At 37.6% G+C, this 21,549-nt stretch overlaps 1 protein-coding gene across 1 annotated transcript; it reads right to left on the bottom strand.

Moving 5' to 3' along the window:
* Positions 1 to 6,836: 6,836 nt before the first annotated feature.
* On the bottom strand, positions 6,837 to 21,331 carry LOC126382057 (zinc finger protein 208-like). Its single transcript, XM_050031745.1, has 7 exons — positions 21,302 to 21,331; positions 21,000 to 21,162; positions 18,727 to 18,859; positions 16,922 to 18,068; positions 15,952 to 16,541; positions 15,131 to 15,378; positions 6,837 to 14,632 (listed from the first exon to the last, which is right to left on the bottom strand). The coding sequence occupies exons 2-7, from the start codon at positions 21,117 to 21,119 to the stop codon at positions 11,873 to 11,875; spliced, it is 4,998 nt and encodes a 1,665-aa protein (XP_049887702.1). The 5' UTR covers positions 21,120 to 21,162; positions 21,302 to 21,331; the 3' UTR covers positions 6,837 to 11,872.
* Positions 21,332 to 21,549: the final 218 nt, after the last annotated feature.

Below are 21,549 nucleotides of genomic sequence, written 5' to 3' on the forward strand. Positions count from 1 at the left end.
CTTTAGAACCCTGTCGCACTATCATATTTGACATTTAATGAGACTTACGGTTTAATTTGTCAAGAAAGTTAACGTGACATGGTTTCAAAGTGTATACATATTAGTACTCGTGACCGTATATTAACAAACATTGGACGATTTTTCGACAACTTTAAATACAAACAACGAAAATCCTACCATGTATTCTAATATATTTCTGTTTAGATTATAAATAAAAAGGTATTTTTGTATAGCAATTTAATATTGATATCGAGGTTTTTAAAGGATTCTAGGAGTTAATATTTTACTGTAAAACTTTACATGTAGTACAAAACTGTGTATAAAGTATAATTCCTACTGCAGGCGAATTATTCTACAATAATAAATGACCAAATAGTACTGGTTTTAATATGATTTAATTTTAAAAAAATACATGACTTTCCTTGCGGAAAGTCTCTTATGAAAAACAGATTTCAAAGAATTTACTCAGTAAGTTGCATGAATCCCCAGAAAAAAATAACCGATTTTTTTGTGAGATAAGGTTGCATCTCGCCTGCAGTCGGATACTTTACTACTGTTTTGCTCAAATGCGGCTCACAAATGAACACCAATAGAAAATAGTGAAAAATATACTTTTTCAAAATATAGGAATGTAAGGATTACTACACAAACTACTGACTTTCAAACAAGCTCACTGTAAGTTATTCGGTAAATGCGGTGGTAAATGTATATCGTCGTCCTATAGTGAAAACCACATGGGCGCCATTTTGAAAAATCTCATTAAAAAGTGTTTTATGCTGACAAAATTTCGCAATAGGCACGCTAGTTTCAATCCAGCAGAGCTAACATGCGTAACACGATAATTTTATCGATCGATTCAATAAATTTTGTCGAAATCTCGATAAGTTTGATTTTTTCCCTAACATGCGTGCCACGTGATTTTGTTCGTATTTTGACAGAACGACATGACTTATTTGGGTTGACATATTAGCATCAATCGACAAAATGATGCCGTCAGAATCGTGACAAAATTTTATCACGTTGCGCATGGTAGCCCTACTGGTAAAAAATTGTAGTTTCAATTGATTGAAAGAGAGGTTGATAGGTTGATGAGGTTTGTTAAAGAAAATCACGTTAGAATGTGATTTTTCAAAAAGGCTTCTACTTAGTTTTCACTATAAGGCCACGATATGGGAACTATAACTTTATATGTATTGATATAAGTTTGAAGTTAGGAATCGGTTGTGTTATCATAAAAGTTAATAATATCTATCTAATACTTTCAGCTGTATTTCAATATAGATAAAATATAGTTCTGCCGCGGCGTGTCTATCGCGACACGACATACCGCGGGCTTCGATCAAACGATTGCGATCTAGCTATAGATACCGTAGCACGGATGATACTGTCGCTTCAAAAGCGACAAAATTTCCTACTACGTTAGGCATCTTAGAATGTCTAGACTTAGATCACTTATCATAAATGAATGAATGAAAATTTATTTCATTCTGAACTATAATAATTCGGAACGGTTTCGTTTTTCTGATGAGTTTTTATATTTTTAACAACAATCATTTCCAATTTTTATTTCGTATATTATTACAGTTCAAAGTAGCCTCTTATCTCTATATTCTATACCTATATAGATTAATACAAGTTGCCTTCTTGATTTACGGCTCTGCCCACCTCTAAAAGGACGATCGGCTAGATGTATCCGAAATCGTTCTGTGGTAGTGTATCGTATATTAAGAGCGAGTGATTGGCGTGCCAATATAGTTCAGTGCCTATTGTCGATACCGTATGTACTAGTCAGAGAGACGGCGGGCTGGTAACCGGCCGGAATCGGGTTGCAATAATTTAAATATTGCGAATAACAATATTTTCGACAATGTAACGAACGAACCTTATTAATAAGCCTAGTAATTGGCATTAATTTACTTAAATATTTATTTAATTTTCTACCCAAATGAACCAGATCTACCAGAAAGCACGGGGAAGCGTGGGTACTTAGTTCATTTTGCGAAAAATGTACCTCAGACTATCCCAATAGGGTATTTGACTATGTCGAAGATAAATTATAAAATGATAATCTAGAATGGAAGCCAGTCTAAGATGATCTAAAATCAGTCTCATTTTTCTTTTCAACTTAAGTAATAATGAGTACGTTTGACCGCTTTTGCTGATGACGTCACAGGAGAGTGTTTCCATACAAACTCCAAAGAAAACTTTCGTTCTGACGTATTAAAAAGTATCTCATTTGACTAGGTTGTCGAGTAGCCTATTGGGAATACAGTTGAGAGCTCATGCTATGTGTTATAAATGGAAAATCGTGGAGATTGTGTCGCGGAATTTCTACATTATTATTATAGCTATAAATATTATCAACCTTGATGCCGATTCGGGCAACCGCCAAATTGGTTTTAACTTAATTTCACGTGGTTCAAACTAGCTCTATCTCTTTCTTGCATGTATTGTAAGTGAAGGACGGCACTAATTTAACAGCTGTCAAACTAAAATTAGGTTAAGTTTAGTCATTTCCCATCTTCTTCTATCGTGTGGGTTGTGAGGTGGAGTACCAACCTCCACCATACCATACCATAGCATGATATTTCCATTGATATATTTTCATCTGTACATTATGTTAATGAAAAAATCGATAAAAATTCCATATCTTTTTACATTCTCAATGGCCCCGATTCCTAATTTTAAGTTATACGTGTCATTTTCTTATCCACCGAAAAGGAAAGGGACGGGTGTTTGCCAGCTGTTAATTTAAAAATGGATGTTCGAATGAATTAATAACCCGGGCGAATCAAATAGCTATTTCACTGGTATGCAACCCATTTGAAGTGTGCTATCAACTAAAATTATGTCGGGTTATTGATCAATGTATAATTTTTAGAGGGTTATTTTAGATTTTTGCCTAAAATTGACGTGTGTTCCGTAAATTTTATGCCTGTCGATTACCCGTCCCTTTCCTTTTCGGCGGATAAGAAAATGACAGGTATAACTTAAATTAAACTTAGATGGTGTGTACTGGAATCAACACTAATACTGAGTTTGATTATCATTAGTGTCAAGATGAATACAGATTAACCGACTTCGTATAAAGTAAAAGCCGTTGATATAGCCCCGCAACCCGCAGATTTCCAACTCGTCTTGTAGTATATGGACATAGAGAAGACAAAAATAAGAGACTACGATTATTTAACATTCAGTTATAATTTAAGCAGGCACTGGTGCCGATTCTGACAGACTATATAATATTTTAGTCAGACAGCTCTCAAAATGTCCGTCCTTCACTTACGACGAGTGCAAGACAAAGATAAAGCTAGTTTTCGAAATGCCAAACTAAAAATTATAATGTCTGCAGGAATCAGCGCCGTTGTAATGATTATAGAGAACTCAGTTTTTATTTAATAGAACTCATATATATACTTATTTCTAGTTAATTTGATGTAAAGTTATTGACAAGTTAACAGAGAATGTCCTTGCAAAGTGTTCAAAATAAGCTTGTTTTATTAATAACGGCTTTTAATTGTAAATTGTGCTTGTATGATTCATTTGACTTGAAAAGTCGTGACTGCATTCGCGTTGTATTCAAACATTCTCTGTTAACTTGTCTCAAAATAAATTCAGTTTTTATTTTCTTTAAGAGCTTAGTTTTTAACTCCTTTATATTTTAAATGATGTGGTTTACCCTAGGGAAGATATTTGTTCTGAAACAAATGTTTTTAAACTTGTATGCTTTGTTTATCAATGTTTGCGTTCATCATCTATTAGAATGGTTAAATGAGATAACGTATTTTCCATTTGAAATGATGTCTCCCTATTATGATTTCCTTTGGGAGTGTTCAGCGAGTTCAAATTAGACCGGTAACACTTAAGAGTGCATTTTCGTACGAATACGCAGGAACATTCGTAACTTTCCAAATATTATAGCAGAACGTATAATGGGTGCAAGTTGGCCACCATACACCAGGGGCCTTATATTTGAATCGCTTGCCTTCAACTCACGTTCGAAATTTATATACCCATTTCACATAGCACATCAGAACTTATCATTTGCAGATTCAGCTTTTATGTCGTGGGTGGCCACTGCAATTTTATCTGATTCTCTACGGAGATAGGCTGTCGACCTGGAGAGAGGGAAACCCCAAAACATAAAAGGTGAATCTGCTCTTGAGACAAGTACATATTTTCGCGCGCAAGTTGAAGTCGAGCTATTCAAAAATAAGACCACGTTCGACGCAACATCACCTGAATACAACATAATAAAGATTTTGAACGCATCCATTCCTACTTATTCTATAAATGTTGGCGATGTTTAATACTTGATAAGCAATAGATAATGTAGTACGTATATCTTGATATATTTGTGTATATGTGTATATAGTTTTGTAGGTAAATGACTGAGGAGAAAGTGATGATTATTAAATATTACAATTAATCATATCTATCATAGTTAGTTTAATTAGAGTACGATTTATGTTAGAGTTAGGATATTTTATGTGATCAAATGAAACTTGGTTGCGAGTGGTTGGGTTTCAGTTTGTGAGGCACTGCTGATGATCTTGATATAATAATACGACTGTCCCACCAAAAGATATTTTGTTTCTATACTTTTCTGATACAAGAAATAACAGCATAATTTAGGCAATTGGGTAGTTTCCTAGGTGAAAGGTAAATTATGAAATTCTAATTACTAAATCTGAAGGTGACAAAAAACGTTTTCTTTTTTCTATTTAACTTATTTATGAATTTTAATAAAGATAAATGTGATAATAAGTGCGACATTTTGCCGCGTTTTTCTATGACGTCACAGGTTGCTTTTTCATACAAATTCCATAGTAATTTCGTGTTTTGACGTTTAGTAAAAAGTGACTGATTTGACTAGTTGGAGTATACCCTATTATAGAAGAACACATATTAGTGTCGATCTGTACCTACCTACAGGTAAAAAAGTAACATTAAATACTGTTACATTATTAGTAAACATAAATGAAATAAAAAACCATTAATTATATTAGACATTGGCATCGTTTATTTCAAGTAATAAAAATTATATTAGGTTGTTGCCAACTTTTTGAACACGCAGGTTGTTCCAATGTTTTTGGTTACTTAGAGTTACTATCTATACTGCCTCCTTGAACGTCCCTAATTATTGGACATTCTGGTTATAATATATCATAATCCATCCTTCATCCAATACATTATATTTCCTATTCATCCATCTAACTTTGACTGTCACTATTTGCTTCTGACTGTACCTATAATTAAGTATCATCGTCCAGAATGATGCTTGTCCATGAACTGAATAACCTGTATACATCGCAACCTGGTATACAAACATGTCCTATCTAATTAAAAAACATTCATGTTACATTTACCTTTTTATGTCGAAAAATCATTACATAAAAATGTGATTATCCGACTAATTACAAATTTTATACGAACCCACATATTTATGAATGGAAACAATATATTTATAATTTAGTTTTAGCCGGTTAATAATTTTATTATTATTTGAAGTTGTTATTGTGGACGTTTGGGGCTTTTTTATTAAGTCTGGTTTCCGAACGCATCTTTTAAATACGAAATAACACCATTACACCACTGAAATATACTTCAGACTAAACTAAGATCAAGCATAGATCATGTAATTATAGCATCTAACTTGTATATGTACTGTAAAAAAGCGCAAAGCTATTTTTATAATATTGAAATTTATGTTTTCTATTGTTAATTATTACTCGGCTATTTTAAAAAGGTCTCGTTTGAAGATCGTACAGTACAGTAGTGAGATTTAGGAGGTATTTTTAAAATAGCGGGGTTAGTCGTGATTATGATGTACGTGCGCAATGACTAACAAATCATGTTATTTACCACCTGTAACACTATAATGTTGACTAAATAAATAATTATTAATTTAAAATTGGAGCGTTTTTATTTTTTTTCTTTCTCATAAAAAAATCTTCTCTCTTTGTAAAAAGAGACAAACAAAAAGAGAAAAGAGAGTGAGAGGTTTACAAAGAGAGCGATTGTGGTGCGTGTACAGTCATGAGCAACATGATGTACCCACTTTAGGACTCTGTCGCACTAACATGTTTGACATTTAGTGAGACTTACAGTACAATTTGTCAAAAAAGTTAATGTGACATGGTACCAAAGTGTATACATATTAATGCTCGTGACCGTAGTCACCCGCTTTATTTCTCGCTCTATCAAATGACGGTTCCGAGTGATAGAAAAGGATAGACACAAAGGATAAACGCAGTGCAGTTGATGTAGTTCAACTCTAAATTGACGTTTTAACGAAGCAAGGAAACTGTATTTCAGTGCCCAGAGGTATAGCATTCTCCATTCTTGTCTATTAAACGCCATTTCTTATACTCCCTAAGTCACGACGACATTCGTTTTGTAATTAATTTGTTCCATGTAAGCTTTCCTTGGTCTTCCCCTACCACTCTTTTTTTTTAATAAATTCGTCGTGTCTTATTAAGTATCCATCTTGTCTCTTCTGTCCTTAATAACTCAATATTTGTTTCCTTTTCCTTACTATTACTACCACTTCATTAGTAACCCTTTCTTTCCACCCTCCTCCTAAGTCCCAATATATCAATTTTCATAATTAAAACACATAATAACGGGTTCTTACCGCGTTTAAATGGGGATATGAGACTCCCGATATTTCGACACTGTTGCAAGTGCCATGATCACGGGATGACTGATGAGATTGGAGTGGAGTCCATGTATCAATTTTCAGTTATTATATTATTCTTACTTTATTCATCATTGTTTTTCATCGCCAGATCTCTAGAAAGTTTTATGACAATCATCAAGAAAACAACGAAACATACATAATCATTACTTTAATATACTCAACAATTCACATTCAATCAAAATAAAACGCGTTTCACAAGTGTAAAAAATTAAGCAATTGGGTATGTAAGGTACTATTGCTTTTTTATATTTTTAAATGAATTTTGAATAGTTTTACTTTTTGTGTAAACAGACTACCTTGTCACAAAAAGGTCAAACAAATACACGATTATTGTTAAAATAAGCACCATCCAGCTGATTTGAGGGCTAAATATTGAAAAATCTAATTAAGACGGAACTCTCGAAATGTTTTTAGAACTAGCGTAACTTTTGTTTCCCTTACATACCGAATTACCTCGAACAAAAATATAATCACGAATTTTCACAAGAAATAATAATATCTTATCTCTAAACACTCGCATTAACGGACGAATCTTCATAAACTAGAAGGAAAGTCATTAATTACATGTATATTATTTATATACAAAAACAAAATGCTTTTTAAATCGGAATAAAATACTCCCGTTTCCATACGCCTTTTCTAATTGTTCTAAGTTTCTCACAATAATAATTATTAGGACCGTTTAAAGACTAGCAAACACACAAGTTGGCTACCTTCTCTCTCACACGCAAATATATACTTGTTTCTCTCTTTATCTGATTGTGCTTTCTATACGCACTTTCATTATATCCTTCTCTGTCACTCAGAACTGTCATTAGCCAGAGCGAGATAATGTGACGTCACACGGCGAAATCAACGCGTCGGTCGGATTGCGGACGCACTCACGCACTTTATCTCGCTCTAGTAAATGACTGTCCGGAGTGTTAGAAAAAGAAAGAAGTACAGAAACTGCAATGCGGCCCATTGCAAAGGAAACATAATGAGGAAAATACATATATTGTTCTGACAACTGTCAACTAAGCTGTTTAATGGAATACACGGGCGTTAAAAAGGCCACATCGAAGGAATTCATCTAAAAAAGCAATATTGCTATTTGACATTTGTTTGCATTGCGCAGTTACTTTTATATGCGCAAATAGCAATATTGATTTTTTGATGAATTGCTTCGATGTGGCATTTTCAACCCTCCTGATCCTTGAATTCTACACGTTGAAAGTATAATAAATATCAGTTTCACTATACGAAAGTAATAATTTAAAACTCGTCCGTTAGTACGAGACTAGCCCTTAAATGCCCTTACATTAGTCTTAACTGGTAGATCATAATCCTGAATAACCTAACCTACTCTACCATCAACTATTTAAGATCAATCCATTAGTCCTTTGGCAAAACTAACTTTTCTACATATGTCCAGTTTGGATGAAAAGATGACACAGAATATTTCTCCACCAAATCACGTGCTCCATAAACTCTCCGTTTGTGGAGGTAAGGCCGTGCCCAGTGATGTGCCATAACTGACAGTGGCGGCACTAGCAAAATTCTTAGGTGGTGCGAGTCCTCAAAATGGCACCCCTCAGCCCTTTAAAATAAAAAAAAATTGTTTACGGCTACCCGGTATGAGCAATCTAACCCGATGAAATTAGTTTGCGAACCAGTCTTGGTTGATTTTGAGCAACCCCCCCCCCCCCCTCATTCCGGCACCTCGCACCGCCCTAGGGCCGCCACTGGTTCCCGAGACTGTTCTCAAAGTGAGAACGTTATTGTTGTAAAACTTTCTAATAGTAAGGACAGGGACTGCTTTTTTTTTTAATTGTTCCTGTACTCTGATCCTATCTGCCTAAAGGCTCGGTAATATTTATTTTTACTTTTGCGCCTTTTTAACGGAACGGCACATCACTGGTCGTGCCTATAATTCGCGCGCTGTCACTCCTTGAAGTATGTTAATCGGGAAGAAGCGATTGAGTGATTGGCGGAGTCTCTCTCTGTCTCATGCTGACTGCGTCCGCCAACCAGTGTTTATCTATCTCTCCCGTCCTGATGAGAGCATACCTCAAGCGGTGACAACTTGCGCGCTGACTATAGAGCTTATTACACCTACTTATCCGACAGGCTAGATTCTAGATTGTGGTTTCCATGGTTACGCCCCGTCGATTTGCTATTAGACTTCACGATCTGATCGGGAAACGGGAGTTGGTGGGGAGTAACCATGGCAACCACTGTGACCTTGACGCATCTAGCCCGTCGGACAGGTAGGTGTAATAAGCCCTTATAGTAGATGTACAGTCATGAGCAATATCATGTACCCACTTTAGAACCCTGTCGCAGTATTATATTTAACATTTAATGAGACTTACGGTTTAATTAGTCAAAAAAGTTAATGTGGCATGGTTTCAAAGTGTATGTACATATTAGTACTCGTGACCGTACATAATAGGGCGAGGAAACCCAAAGCGGAGAGAAGCGGACACGTGCGAAATCAAATCATCACAACCCAAAAGAGAGTGAGAGAGAAGACACTTGCGATCCCTTGCGATGATTGGTCCATTACTGCATATCTCCGGTCGCATCCTCTCCTATCCGCTTTAGTAGAAACCCACCCCTAAGTCTGTTAAGTACAGCATACGAAAAGTAAAGACAGCTGAGAGCTGTTCACAGACATATCAGAAATAGGCAAGATAATCATTATTCACTATAAACGACGACCATTTTGGAATGCTAAATCAGAAAACAATGTGCATAATTGTTCTACTTTGTATAACATTTACGAAACAATATTAATTTCGCCATGATACGAGTATCTAACTTGAATCATTCTATTTCCGTTTGAGTAATTATTTTACTATAAAGACGGAAAGAGACAAACTTACATTTTAAACTTTTCCTCTCTTGAGTGACACATAGTATACAAATAGAACTATTATTATCTTAGTGACAAAATATTACTCAAGATTTATATTCATTTTGATCCAAAAAAACGAAATAGCTAAGGTTTAAAATACGTGGTAGTCATGCTATTTTGAAAGTACAATTTAATTAAAAATATACATTGCAACTGACTTAAGTTTTATTAAGTATATTATTTTATTGATTATTTCTTTTGTTTCCTATTTACCGACATACATTGCGCAACGTTTAAAAATACATACCACAAATTTTATCACAACAGATGCCTAAACTTCATGTGTTTTATAAAGGTGTAAACTTTCAAATAGTAGTCAAATACTGTATTATGTGCACACGTATGTTTACAAAATCCGGAAAAATACATAGATTTGTGTATTATACACTTCGCATTAAAAACAATAGATATGGTAGATGTTTCCGGAAAAAAGTTATCAATATCAATACTTTAGATTAGGCAAGGAGGACCCCGGAACAAAAACGGGACTCGGATTTTGTAAAAATACACACACAGCAGACACCCAACACATTCCGCAAAACAACATACCTATAAAATGTTCCCGAATGTTTACATTTTAAATGCTTTTCTTCCATTCACTATAAGATTTAAAAGTTACTTATACTTTTTTCAACTAATTTTAACCGTTAGTACAAATACAGTTTAATACAAAATGGCAATACCAAAATTCAAGTGTAACACAAATGCTGGCAACACCGATAGAAAATTCATTTTTTTTTGCTGCGTTATATTCAGTTCGATATGGGCGTAAGGGTTGAATTGCACCTGGCCGCCATTTTCTAGGCTTCTGTCCTTTGCTGTCGCTAGAACTGTGATTTGCTGTGCGGGCAGCAGGCTGCACGGCAGCCGCGCTGAGCGTGCCACGAGTTATATCGAGAGTTTTGACAAATAGACGCAGCGAATGTTATCTAAAGTGTCACGAGGGCTGACGTAGCTCAACCCTTAACGTACGAAATCGATTCGAATACAGGATCTCAAACAATATCAACTTCTTGTTTTTGTTGTCGAAGATCAGCGTTTGTACGAAAACGCATCCAAATTGCGACCAACTTCCAAAATATTAAACAAGCTCTTTGTTTAACACGGTGGGTAGCAGCGTGACCGAAATATAATTTAATAAGTCGTCACTTCAATAAGACTTGGAAACGATTTCGACAAAAAAAAAAGGAAATTACACACGACATTCACCCATTTACCACATATAAACTACGGAACATAGTTACTTATTCTTGTATCATATCCATAGTACGGACCTAAAATATAATCTAATAGAAATTATGGCATAAAGTAGATATATACAAATGGCAGCCAAAGAGCTGGTGAATTCTAGTATTTACAAAATGATAACGAAAAACTAAATTTAAAAATAATATTTCACCTTCTCTATGGAGAAGAAAGAAAACATAACAAAATCACACAAATAACTGCAATAATTCTCCCGTTGCAGGTAACAAATAAAAAACATAGAGTCCATAATCTTCTTAGTCTAAACCATATGCTACTATAAATTTGAGATTAAAATTTTCCTATACTAGTAATCTTAGCATAACTTAACATAATTTAAATTTTGACATGCAAAATTAAGTTTTAGACTCCATTATTCCGACTATATATGCAACTACATGCTATATATGCTACTCCCGTGTCACCATAAGGTTCATCATATTACATCTCAGGACTTCGTATCAAGAGTAGCTGCAAGTTGTTCTTGATTACTTGAGGCTCTGCCCACGCCATTAGGGACTACGGGCGTGAGTCTATGTGTGTGTCTTGATCAGAAATCAGAAATCAGAAATCAGAATCATTTATTCAACGTAATTATCATGGATAAACTTGTTGAAGGTCAATGTAACATTTTTGAATTTACGTCATTTCGCAAGGTGTTATGGCTGAGGAGAAGAAATGACAAGATCATTCCATTCATATTAGAAAAGGAGAAGACACATTATTCTTTGAGTGACCTAGTTCACATCACTCAAATGAGAAAGTGATATTAATACTATGTGAGAAAGGAATGATGAGTATCTTCCATCTTTTGTGTTCCACAGAACATAAACACCTAGTTCTTTTCACAAACTAACATAATTCTACTTTAGACATCAAAATTAGCGACTGCTTTTATTATACAAAATGTATTCTTTATAAATACTTAATTATTATTTGCGTGAGGTGCGTACAATTACCGTCGATGTCCTATCAGCATTGTTTCTAACAGGGATATCATTCAAAATTGCAAAACAGTTCCAAATTCAATCGTCATCATCAATTGTGATAACAGTGTATACCTTCTCAGCACCAGCAGACTCATCATCTTCCAGATCTACAATTTCTATATCAGAATCTTCCTTTTCCGGTTCCGGTTCCTTAGGCTTACTCTTAGGTGGTTTCTTTTTCCGAGTAACCTTCTTTTTGGGGCTCAGTTCTTTCTGTTTCGGGTCGTCTTTTTGATAAAGTGCTAGCAGTTCCTCCTTCTTCTCATAAAGCGAGAGGACATCCGAAATTACAAACGGCTGCACGATCATGTTATCGGATCCCGTTGCATTCCCATTCTCCATAGAATTCTGGCTTTCCTCGTTCTGTGCCATTTCCTCCTCCTCATCCTCGTCGTCTGTGTATCCGTAGAACTTCTCATCATCCTTCTCATCCTTAGGAACATAAGACTTTATAAGCGCGTACAAATCTTCATCGCTTGTGAACACTTTGGATGGATCCGCGTCTTCTTTGTCACATTCGTGCTGTGAGAACAGTTTCACTGAGCTAAAGTACTTCCGACACAGCTGGCACTGGTTCTGAAGGTGACTGCGGTAGTGGTTGTGCAGGTTGGGGAAGCTGTCGCCGCACACCACGCATCGCTCCGCCTTCACCATCGCTCGGTAGTGGACCCTCTTCGTCGACTTGTGCACCCCCTTCATGTGCTTAATAAAAGGCCCGTACTTCACGAACTTCTCCTTGCAAATGCGACACTTTATCGGCTTCTTATTGTATTTCCTACTTCGATGCGAGAATGCGTGGATATTGAAAGCGTCAATGGTTTTAAACTTGAACGAACAGAAACGACAAGATATCGCTCCTGATGTTCTGTGCAAACTATCGTGCTTATTCTTCGTATTCTTTCTAGTAATTGGTTTGAAGCAGAATGTGCATTCTTCGTACTTGGGCCGAATGTCGTTTTCATTACCCTCGACGATTTCTTCGTCGCTTTCAATCGAGCAGAGATGATTGTCGTAATCGATTCTAGAATAGAAATACTCGCCGCACTTCTTACATCTGTTCTCTTCATGGTAAGCGAGATGTCGGTGCAGGTTGAAGAATATCTTGTTGCATATGGGACATTTCTCCTCGATCGACTCTTTGGGCATCACGATCCATTCCTTGTCGTCTCCGTGGACTTCTTTCATGTGTTCTATCATGTCTCTGAACGCCACAAACTTTTCATCGCAATGTTCGCATTTCCTGGGATTATCTGGATACAGCCTGTTTAGATGTTGCTTCTTATGCTTGTTGTATACAATGAGAGTGTTAAACTTCTTGTTGCAGTAGATACAGCCGTAATACCCAATCGTGCGGTGGTAAATCTTATGCATAGATAGAGCGTGCTCGTTCTCAAATACTTTGAAACAAAAGTCACACAAATTGTCCTGCTTTCCTTCAGAGGCTTCTCTCGACACAAGTATGTTGTGTTGCGTGCGCAGGTGACAGTCCAACTTTACTTGCAAATGGAAGGCTTTGTAACAAATATTGCATTTTACTTTCTTCGGATATGTTTCTGTGTCTCCGATCAGTTTCTTCTTGTCGCAACTGAACGCTAGATGGCCTTCTAAAAATTTGAGCGAGCCAAAGTAGTCGAAACAGTAGTTGCATCTCAAAGAGTTGTGGTAATCTATGTGCCTTTCGTAATTACCTCTGGTTGCGAGGATTTTCAGGCAGATGGAACATTGGAACTCTTTCAGCGGCCCTAGAGGTTCCTCCTTGCGGTCTGCAAGCCAGACCTCGTCGATGCCGTGAACGTCGCGGATGTGGTGATGTAATTCGTACCCTCGGATGAACGTGTCTGTGCAATGAGGGCATTTGAGAGGTTCCTCCAAGAATTTCGTTGTCATGTGCTTCTGTTTTACATGCAGCCTGTGTTTTTGTAACGAAACACTCTTTATCCCGCAAAACTTGCATTTGAAGAACTCATGCTTTCTCAGATGAGACTCCGTGTGACTCTGCAGTCTGCGCTCAGTGAGAAACACTTTCGCGCACAGCTTACAGTTGAAGTACTGAGGCGGTGGAGCGTCGGGGTCTGGCTTGATCATCTTGCTCTCCGGGTGCGATCGTTTCAAGTGTCTAATGAGTTTCACCAAATCGGGATAGTATCGTAAACAGATCGGGCATTTTACTTTATCCTTCCGCAGCTTTTCAATTCGTTTTTTATGACTGAAATGATCGAAATTGTGTCCTTTGACGTGCCTGCGGAAGTACTCTTCATCAATGTAACCTTTGCCACATATGGTGCACTTGTATGGTCCATTTTCGTCTTCGTAGTGGTCCCTGGTGTGGATCTCTAGACGTCTCTTGTTGGTGAATTGGAGGTTGCAGATGTTGCACTCGTGTCGTTGACCGAAGAGGGAGGATTTCGATGAGTGCCATCTGATGTGACACTTGAGCGAGTTTTCTGAGTCGCAGACTTTGCCACATTGGGGACAGACGTACGTGCCGTCCGCAGTGGGGGCGGACGATAGAGGACGATCACCCACTATAGCATTCTGTCCTTCGCCGCGTTTATAATGGATAGCCATATGAGAAAGGTATACCTTACGATGCTGGAAGACTCTTTTGCAGATGGAGCACTGGTAGTCCTTGTTCTTGAAGCGGGTTTGCTTGTGGAAGTTCATGTGCGCCTGCGCGGCACGGAGGTGCTTGCTGCGGCGGCCGCAGATGGGGCACGTGAGGTGCCGCGGGTCCAGATTCGTGTCCGTGTAGTGTTCGCGCATGTGCAACCGGTAGTGGCATTGGAATCTGAATGTCTGTAACAAATAGATTTTGGGAGAGTTAAGACTTTGGCGTCTTAAGGCGTTTCTCTGATCTGTCGGTGCAGAAGACGCGCGGCATCGATATTTTACCAAAAAAATAATGCACGCAACCTGTACATACAACTTTTCAACGTTACTGCACCAGCAATAATAAACCAAAATACAAGGATAAACGCGTGCGATTCGTTGCGTTTACTGGACGAGCATGTCAAGACGCAGTCCCGCAGAAACAATGCAGCCCTGGTTCCGCACATACAGCACTAACCAGAAAGCGCTTATTAGAATACATGTATTCGGTAAGTTTTAGAAACCGCGTATACCGAGCGTACCGATACCGCGCCCCCTACCGCACCGATAAGTCAGAAAAGAGTCTAAGTCGAAAGATATTCATATTTGTTAATTGTACTTTGTGACTATCTAACTTATTTAACTTCTTTGAAGAGTTTAAACAAACCGTGTTTTCTCATAAGCTTTTGTAATCTCAAAACTTACCTCTTGACACACGAAACACTGGATGTTCTTCTGCAGGTTATTCCCGACGTTGGCGTGCCAGTTGACGTGGCGCTTCAACGAGATGAGCGTCTTCATCTTCTTCCCGCAGAGATGGCACGTGAACCCGGCCAGGTCCACCAGCGGGCCGTTCGTGACCGGAACCTCGACAAAGCCGTTGTGACTCTGGACCGAGTCCAGGGGCTCCGTTTTCGTCACAACGACTTCACAAAAATCCGCCAAATCAGCACCTAGGAGGGAAGTTTGTGGTTAAAAAATAAGCCAGTTTCCGACTAGTTAAATCAGTTTTGTATGAAAAACCACACTGTGACGTCATAGAAAAACGTGCTAAAATGTCGCACTTATTATTACGTTTTTCTTGATAAATAATTTAAGTCAAATAGAAAAAAGAAAATGTTTTTCGTTACTTTTACATCTGTCTTTATTTAGTAATCAGAATTTCATAATTATCTTTGACCTGGGACACTGCCCATTTGAACGGGAGGGGCAGATTAACAGTACAACAATTTAATATATTGCTTCTGAATCCGAGAGATTTATAATTGGTATTATTTTTTTAGCTTGGATTTAACAGAATTGCATAGCAGTAACCGGATGGGTTCGGACGTGATTGGCGGAACTTCCTACCACATTATTGTGACAGACAGATTGCACATTATATAACGACGAAACAAAAACAAACCATCAAAAAGTTTTGACATTATAATTAAACAATGGGGTGTTGATTTTAAAAGGACATTTGGCCTTACAAGTTTAATGCTAGTTTTATTCCTTCAACATAAGTTATTTGGCGTAGTTGTTACCTTCAAATTCCTGCCGCTTCGCCGGCGGAGGTTGTTTGAGTCTGTGTATCAGTTTGATGTGTGTCGCCAGCCCGCTGCAACTCTTGAACTGCTCTGAACACTCCCCGCACGTATACAAGTTGCGAGGCTTGATGTTCGCCGTTATATGTTTCTGATTGTGCTCATTAATCCCCGAAACCTTCATCTCTACGTCACAAATCAGACACCGCACCGTACAATCCTTCAAATTAATCTTCGCCCGCTTATGTCCAGAACTCATGTTGTGCTTCGTCTTCTTATGGTGAAGCAGCAACCGCTTATACGAGAACTGCTTCTCGCAAATTTCACAAGTCAAATCATCTCCTTCCCCGGGACTAGAATCGTCGTCGTACTCTCTAAATACCTCCATCTCGTGACTAGTTGAGGGCTTGTCTGGAGGCTCAGTCTTAATTTCCACAGTGGCCTGGCTGTGTTCCCTTATCTGATGTGTTTGCAATGACTTCTTGTATTTGAAAGATCGAGCGCAATGCTGACACTTAAGAGGACCCCCCGAAGCGGAAAAGTTGGTATAGTCGGAATGTGTTGATTGGACGTCGTCGGCTGTGCTCGCCCTGAAAAAATAAAGTTATGTTATAGACAAATGGACAGTGAAGATGCAAGAGTTGGGATCATATATGATTATCACGTGCTCAGCAGTGAAGGATCATTATGAGGAAACCCACAATGCGTTTTGGAGGTATGTGACCTACTTGTATTGGGCTGGATTTCCCTTCGTGGATTGGAACTAGCAAGGTAGGACAGACCTGTCAAAGTTAAGGTTAGGTAAGCGGACCCTGTGAAAACGGGATAACGCTAGCGAGATAACGATGACAGTGAAGCTATAGTAATACTTTATTTCTTCCACTTGAAGTTTGTTTTACAATAACTAACAACACTGTTGGGCCACGGTTTAGCGTGCGATAAAGTTTTGTATTATACAGTTTAATCTTACCTGGATTCAGAATCTACAATTTCCTCAGTGTCATCATTAGTCATGTGCGTTGCAAGATGTGAAATCAGTTCATCTTGAGTCGCCAGTGGCATGTGGCACATTCTACAGTCGAATGTCTTTACCGGCGTCTCCGGCTTCGGTTCTTTCGGAGGAAAATGAGCCTGTCTGATGTGAGACATGTAGGAAGCTTTCTTCGTCAACGTCTTCATACACACTTGACATTGGTACGGAATAGTCTCATCTTTCTTTGGACAGATTTGGAAGTGCGTGCCATAAGCACTGAAATCGTTGAATGTTGTCCCACAATAAAGACAGGGGACCGACCCCTTTTCGTCAGATTTGCTACTATTTAAACTATTGTTAAAACTACTCCTTGGTCGTTTCGGAACCGCTGCGTGTACGACTCGCATGTGCTTCACCAAATTGTCGTAGGTTTTGAACTTGGCCGTGCACATTTCACAATCGATATTCTTGCTGGGGTCGATTGGCTTTGTTGCTACATTGAGCACCGCATCAATTGGCTCCAAGGAAATAAGAAGCTCTTTTGATATCTGTGGTGACTTCCCGCAAGATTCCTGATGTCGCTTTAGCATTATTTTAAGTTTGAATGTTTTCTGGCATTTATCACAAGAAAGTTTATCATCAGAATCCTTTGCGTCCTCCATGCTCTTCTTGGGAATGTTAACGACGGCGTTTGCGCCCATAGCAACGAGACTTTCTCTGTCTTCTTTGGGATGTACTTTCATATGCGAACGGAGGCTTAGGGAAGATTTGAATTCTTTGGGGCACAGCTTGCATTTGAAAGTATGCATGAGGGGTTCATCGGAGTCGGTTTCAGCTGAAAAATGGGAGAAGCTGTTGTCCTCATAGTCAGAGTCTAGAAGAGAAGCATTTGGCGACTGTCGACGCGACCTTTTGCTGGAGTTTCGGAGTTCTTCGACACGTTTCGAGCTGCTAGGTCTGTAATCATGCGACTGACTGCTAACTGACTCGTCAACGCTCTCGTGGCTTCGCTTACGGTTTCTATTCGCTGGAGTTACATTCTCTGTGGATGCAGGTTTGTGGTGGAATGACATATCAGTGTTAGCGGATGAGAAAGCTGAGTCGCTGCTCTGTCGGTTTTGTGGTGGCGGAGTAATGCTGAACCCTTAAAATAATAGACAGATATTACTATTCAAACTAAAGTTCTCTTGTCACTCTTGATAAAGCTAGAATATTTCCCACAAAACAGAAAACGAACAAAAGTCGTCCGTTATAGATAAGGCCGGGTTTCCATTGACGCGGAGATGGGCGGAGAAGAGCGGAGATGTACAGATTTGACCAATCACTCTGTCACACAGTCACTCTCTCCCTCACGGTGATTGGTCGATTCCTGCACATCTCCACTCATCTTCGCACAGCTGCACGTCAATGGAAACGCAGCCTAAAGCTATTATCACTTAAACATATAAAAACGATAATACTCATCATGTTATTAACAAGAAACAAGAATCATTTATTGTGAAAATGTGTAAGCATAATAGAACTTCAAATTTTCCCTGACATAAAAGATGGTAGCATGTAACTTGGCTATCAGAATACCAGCGTCATGGGTCATGCCGCGGCTTATATTGAAGTCTTTTTATTCAAGACTCCACAATGAGTTTGTTTCTGTGACAACTAGGCATAAGTAATTGTGCACTATGTAATTGTAAGCGGTTTATAGCGCCGAGACAAACCCGTGAGGTGTTTAGCGGTGTTATTATAATTGTTTTGTTAATCTTTCGTTATATTCAATAATCAAAAAAAGAATTGTTATTTCTCACCAGGAGGCGGCACGTAGTTCCGCCGCAACTCCATATCCGACCTCTCGCATTGCTGCTTGAAGATATAGGCGCTGCTCAGCTTCTGCACACATTCTGAGCAGATTTTATCCGGCAGGCCGTCTCCTTCGAAGACCTACAACAATACCCACATGATGCTCCGCTATTGCAACCACATAAAGACCTCCGTCTGACACTCTCGCCTATACATTATATTCATAACATTCACAGTAATTGTAATGGCAACGTTTTGAAGTAATAAATAAAAATACCCTTTATTCACAACACAATACAACATATGTTTATTTATATGTCGGGCTGTCCTAGGACATAGGCCTCTTCCTTATTGTGCCACACCTGTCTGTCGGCTGTTGACCTTCTCCAACCTTATGGTAGATCGTCTTCCCACCTTTTATTTGGTCTCCCTTCCTAACTCCAATGTCATCAACATTTTGAAGTAATTATTATTATTTTCATGTCGTATAAAGTGGGAGGCTGTGACATTGGTTGTGGCTCCTGACACGTCATCTATCCACTTAACGAAACTGCTTATAGTCTAGAGGACTGATTGTAGTTTAAACCAAGAAAAAAAAAAAAAAAACTATTATTTTGTATCCTCGAGGCACATATTTTCAGTGCAATTTAAACCATTACAGTATTATACAGGATAGATTAATATCAGAGTTGTGGCAAACAGTTCTAGTTCTAACTGACCATCACAACTTGTTTTTTTTTTAATCTAATTTTTATCGAGGTTTGAGCCATTCTCGGTGGTTATGCCAGCCTCATAGTTTACAGCATTTAATGATGTATCAAATCATCACTTTACAAAATAACACCATTACAGCACTACAACATGATGTTCAGGAATTGTTAATCCTAAGAGGCCTACACAGTGAACTACAGTGTTTATTATATACAAGTTTTGCCACTTGTGGTCATGAAAAATGACAGCAATGCCAGCAGCCATTGTTCATTTAGTTATTCTTTAAAATATGTTTTCTAATAGTTAATTACACGAAATATATTTCTGATAATGATAAGACATAAAGCATTTTTTTACACCCACACATAAACCATAGGATGGGTTCTAGAGATAAGAAGACACATGCAACCTATTTGTTTTTTGTCACTCAACTCATGAGTATTATTTTCCAGGATTGAATGTGCTTATAATTAAATAGGTTCAGCTTTATTGACCCGGCGTGTGTGTATGAAACATTTGATGAATGTGGAGGAAGCAAGAGAAATATGTCAGGATTAAAGCAAATGGAATTCTATAGTCTCTGCTTACCCTGGTGGGAAATAGCCATTATGTTATTGATCCTAGACTTCTTCCCAGCAACTATATTATTAGCAGGGTAAGTTTTAATTTGAAGAAGGGAAAGATTGTAATATATAAAATATATAAAAACATTTGTTGGTGAAGCAGTTTAGAGAACATTTTTAGTCCAGAAAATATAACTTCTGTAATATTTGACTGATGTTATGTGTAAAATATGTATTTTAAAGAAAAAATATATCATACAGCTTATTATTAATACCTTGTATATTACATAGCATGTGCATTTATTTATGTTTATTTAAGAAGTTTTGTTCAATTTTGTATGGAAATAGGTACCATCTAGAAATAGACACAGTATTGTCCTATATTTATAATCTTACTTATGTTACCATAAGTACCAACTCGCAAAACTGGCGCATTTACGGCATATTTACGGCGGAAACTTTTCTAGTGTGGTGACTCTCTGTTAAACATAGTATATTATTTTTGATATGATAGTACTAAGAAATTAGGACTAAATCAGTTTTAATTTTTCAAAGCGGGTTTGACTCTTTTATTTATATAATTACATTTTCTCATAATTATATTATCTTGTCTCCAATATTTGACCATTTCTGAATTTGAATATTACACAGGTGTTATTGTTAACAGAGAATTTAATTCTTGAATAACAGAATAAACTTAAGTGTCTCAGAAACATAAGCAAATGTGAAAGGCACCCAAACATATTTCTATTCAAAAAGAAAGTGACAAAAACAGAATGCAAATGAAACAGCTGATTCAATCAGCTGATAAAAGTGCAATGTTTTAATTGTTTCACACTCTACACTGAGTGAATGGCCTCATAGACTTCATCCACCAGAAAGGTAACAGGAAACCTTTGAGAGCGGCTCAATAAGACCGAACGAAAGAATGTTCGTTACACAACTACATATAAAGCTATCTTGTTTCATATAAATGTTTTCCTAAAGAATAGTCTCATCAGTCTTACCTTCACCCGCGCGCACTCCATCACCATTTCCGAGAGCTGAACAGAATTGTCCATCGTGAAGATGGAGTAGAAGTCGCCGAGTTTCAAACAGAGCCTGCATTTTCCCAATTTGAGGGCCATATTGATTTGGTGTCGAAAAACTTCGGTCACTTCAACATCGTATCTGCGAGAAGATAAAGCCTTTTAACCACATTATCCACAAACAAACATAATATAAAACACTTTTCTTTAACTTTCCCAAATATTGCAAACTTGGAAATAATAGAATATCAAAAACAAATTAAATAGGAACAAGAAAATACCTTGCTTGCCGGCTTGCATGGCGAACAGGGTTGCCAATAATTATCTGTCAATTCCCTAATAATGTAAAGACAAAAATCTACTAATTCCCTACAAATTCCTCTCAAAAATATTTAAAGAGATGAAACAAGTTTTAACGAAGCAAAAAACATTTATTTTGTTTTTTTTTTTGCTAATATATAACATAAATATCCTATAGACGTCCTACAGCTGGGTATACGCCTTCTCTTAATCAATTGGAAGGGCATCG

This window comes from Pectinophora gossypiella, chromosome 3 (genome assembly GCF_024362695.1).
Source record: "Pectinophora gossypiella chromosome 3, ilPecGoss1.1, whole genome shotgun sequence".
In the NCBI taxonomy this organism is placed as follows: domain Eukaryota; kingdom Metazoa; phylum Arthropoda; class Insecta; order Lepidoptera; family Gelechiidae; genus Pectinophora; species Pectinophora gossypiella.

Coding starts and splice junctions, on each gene's coding strand:
- LOC126382057 (XM_050031745.1), bottom strand. CDS start 21,119: ATGGCCCTCAAATTGGGAAAATGCAGGCTCTGTTTGAAACTCGGCGAC. Junction 18,860..20,999: donor TGGAGTGCGCGCGGGTGAAG/GTAAGACTGATG, acceptor GTATTGTTGTAG/GTCTTCGAAGGAGACGGCCT. Junction 18,069..18,726: donor GAACTACGTGCCGCCTCCTG/GTGAGAAATAAC, acceptor TATTATTTTAAG/GGTTCAGCATTACTCCGCCA.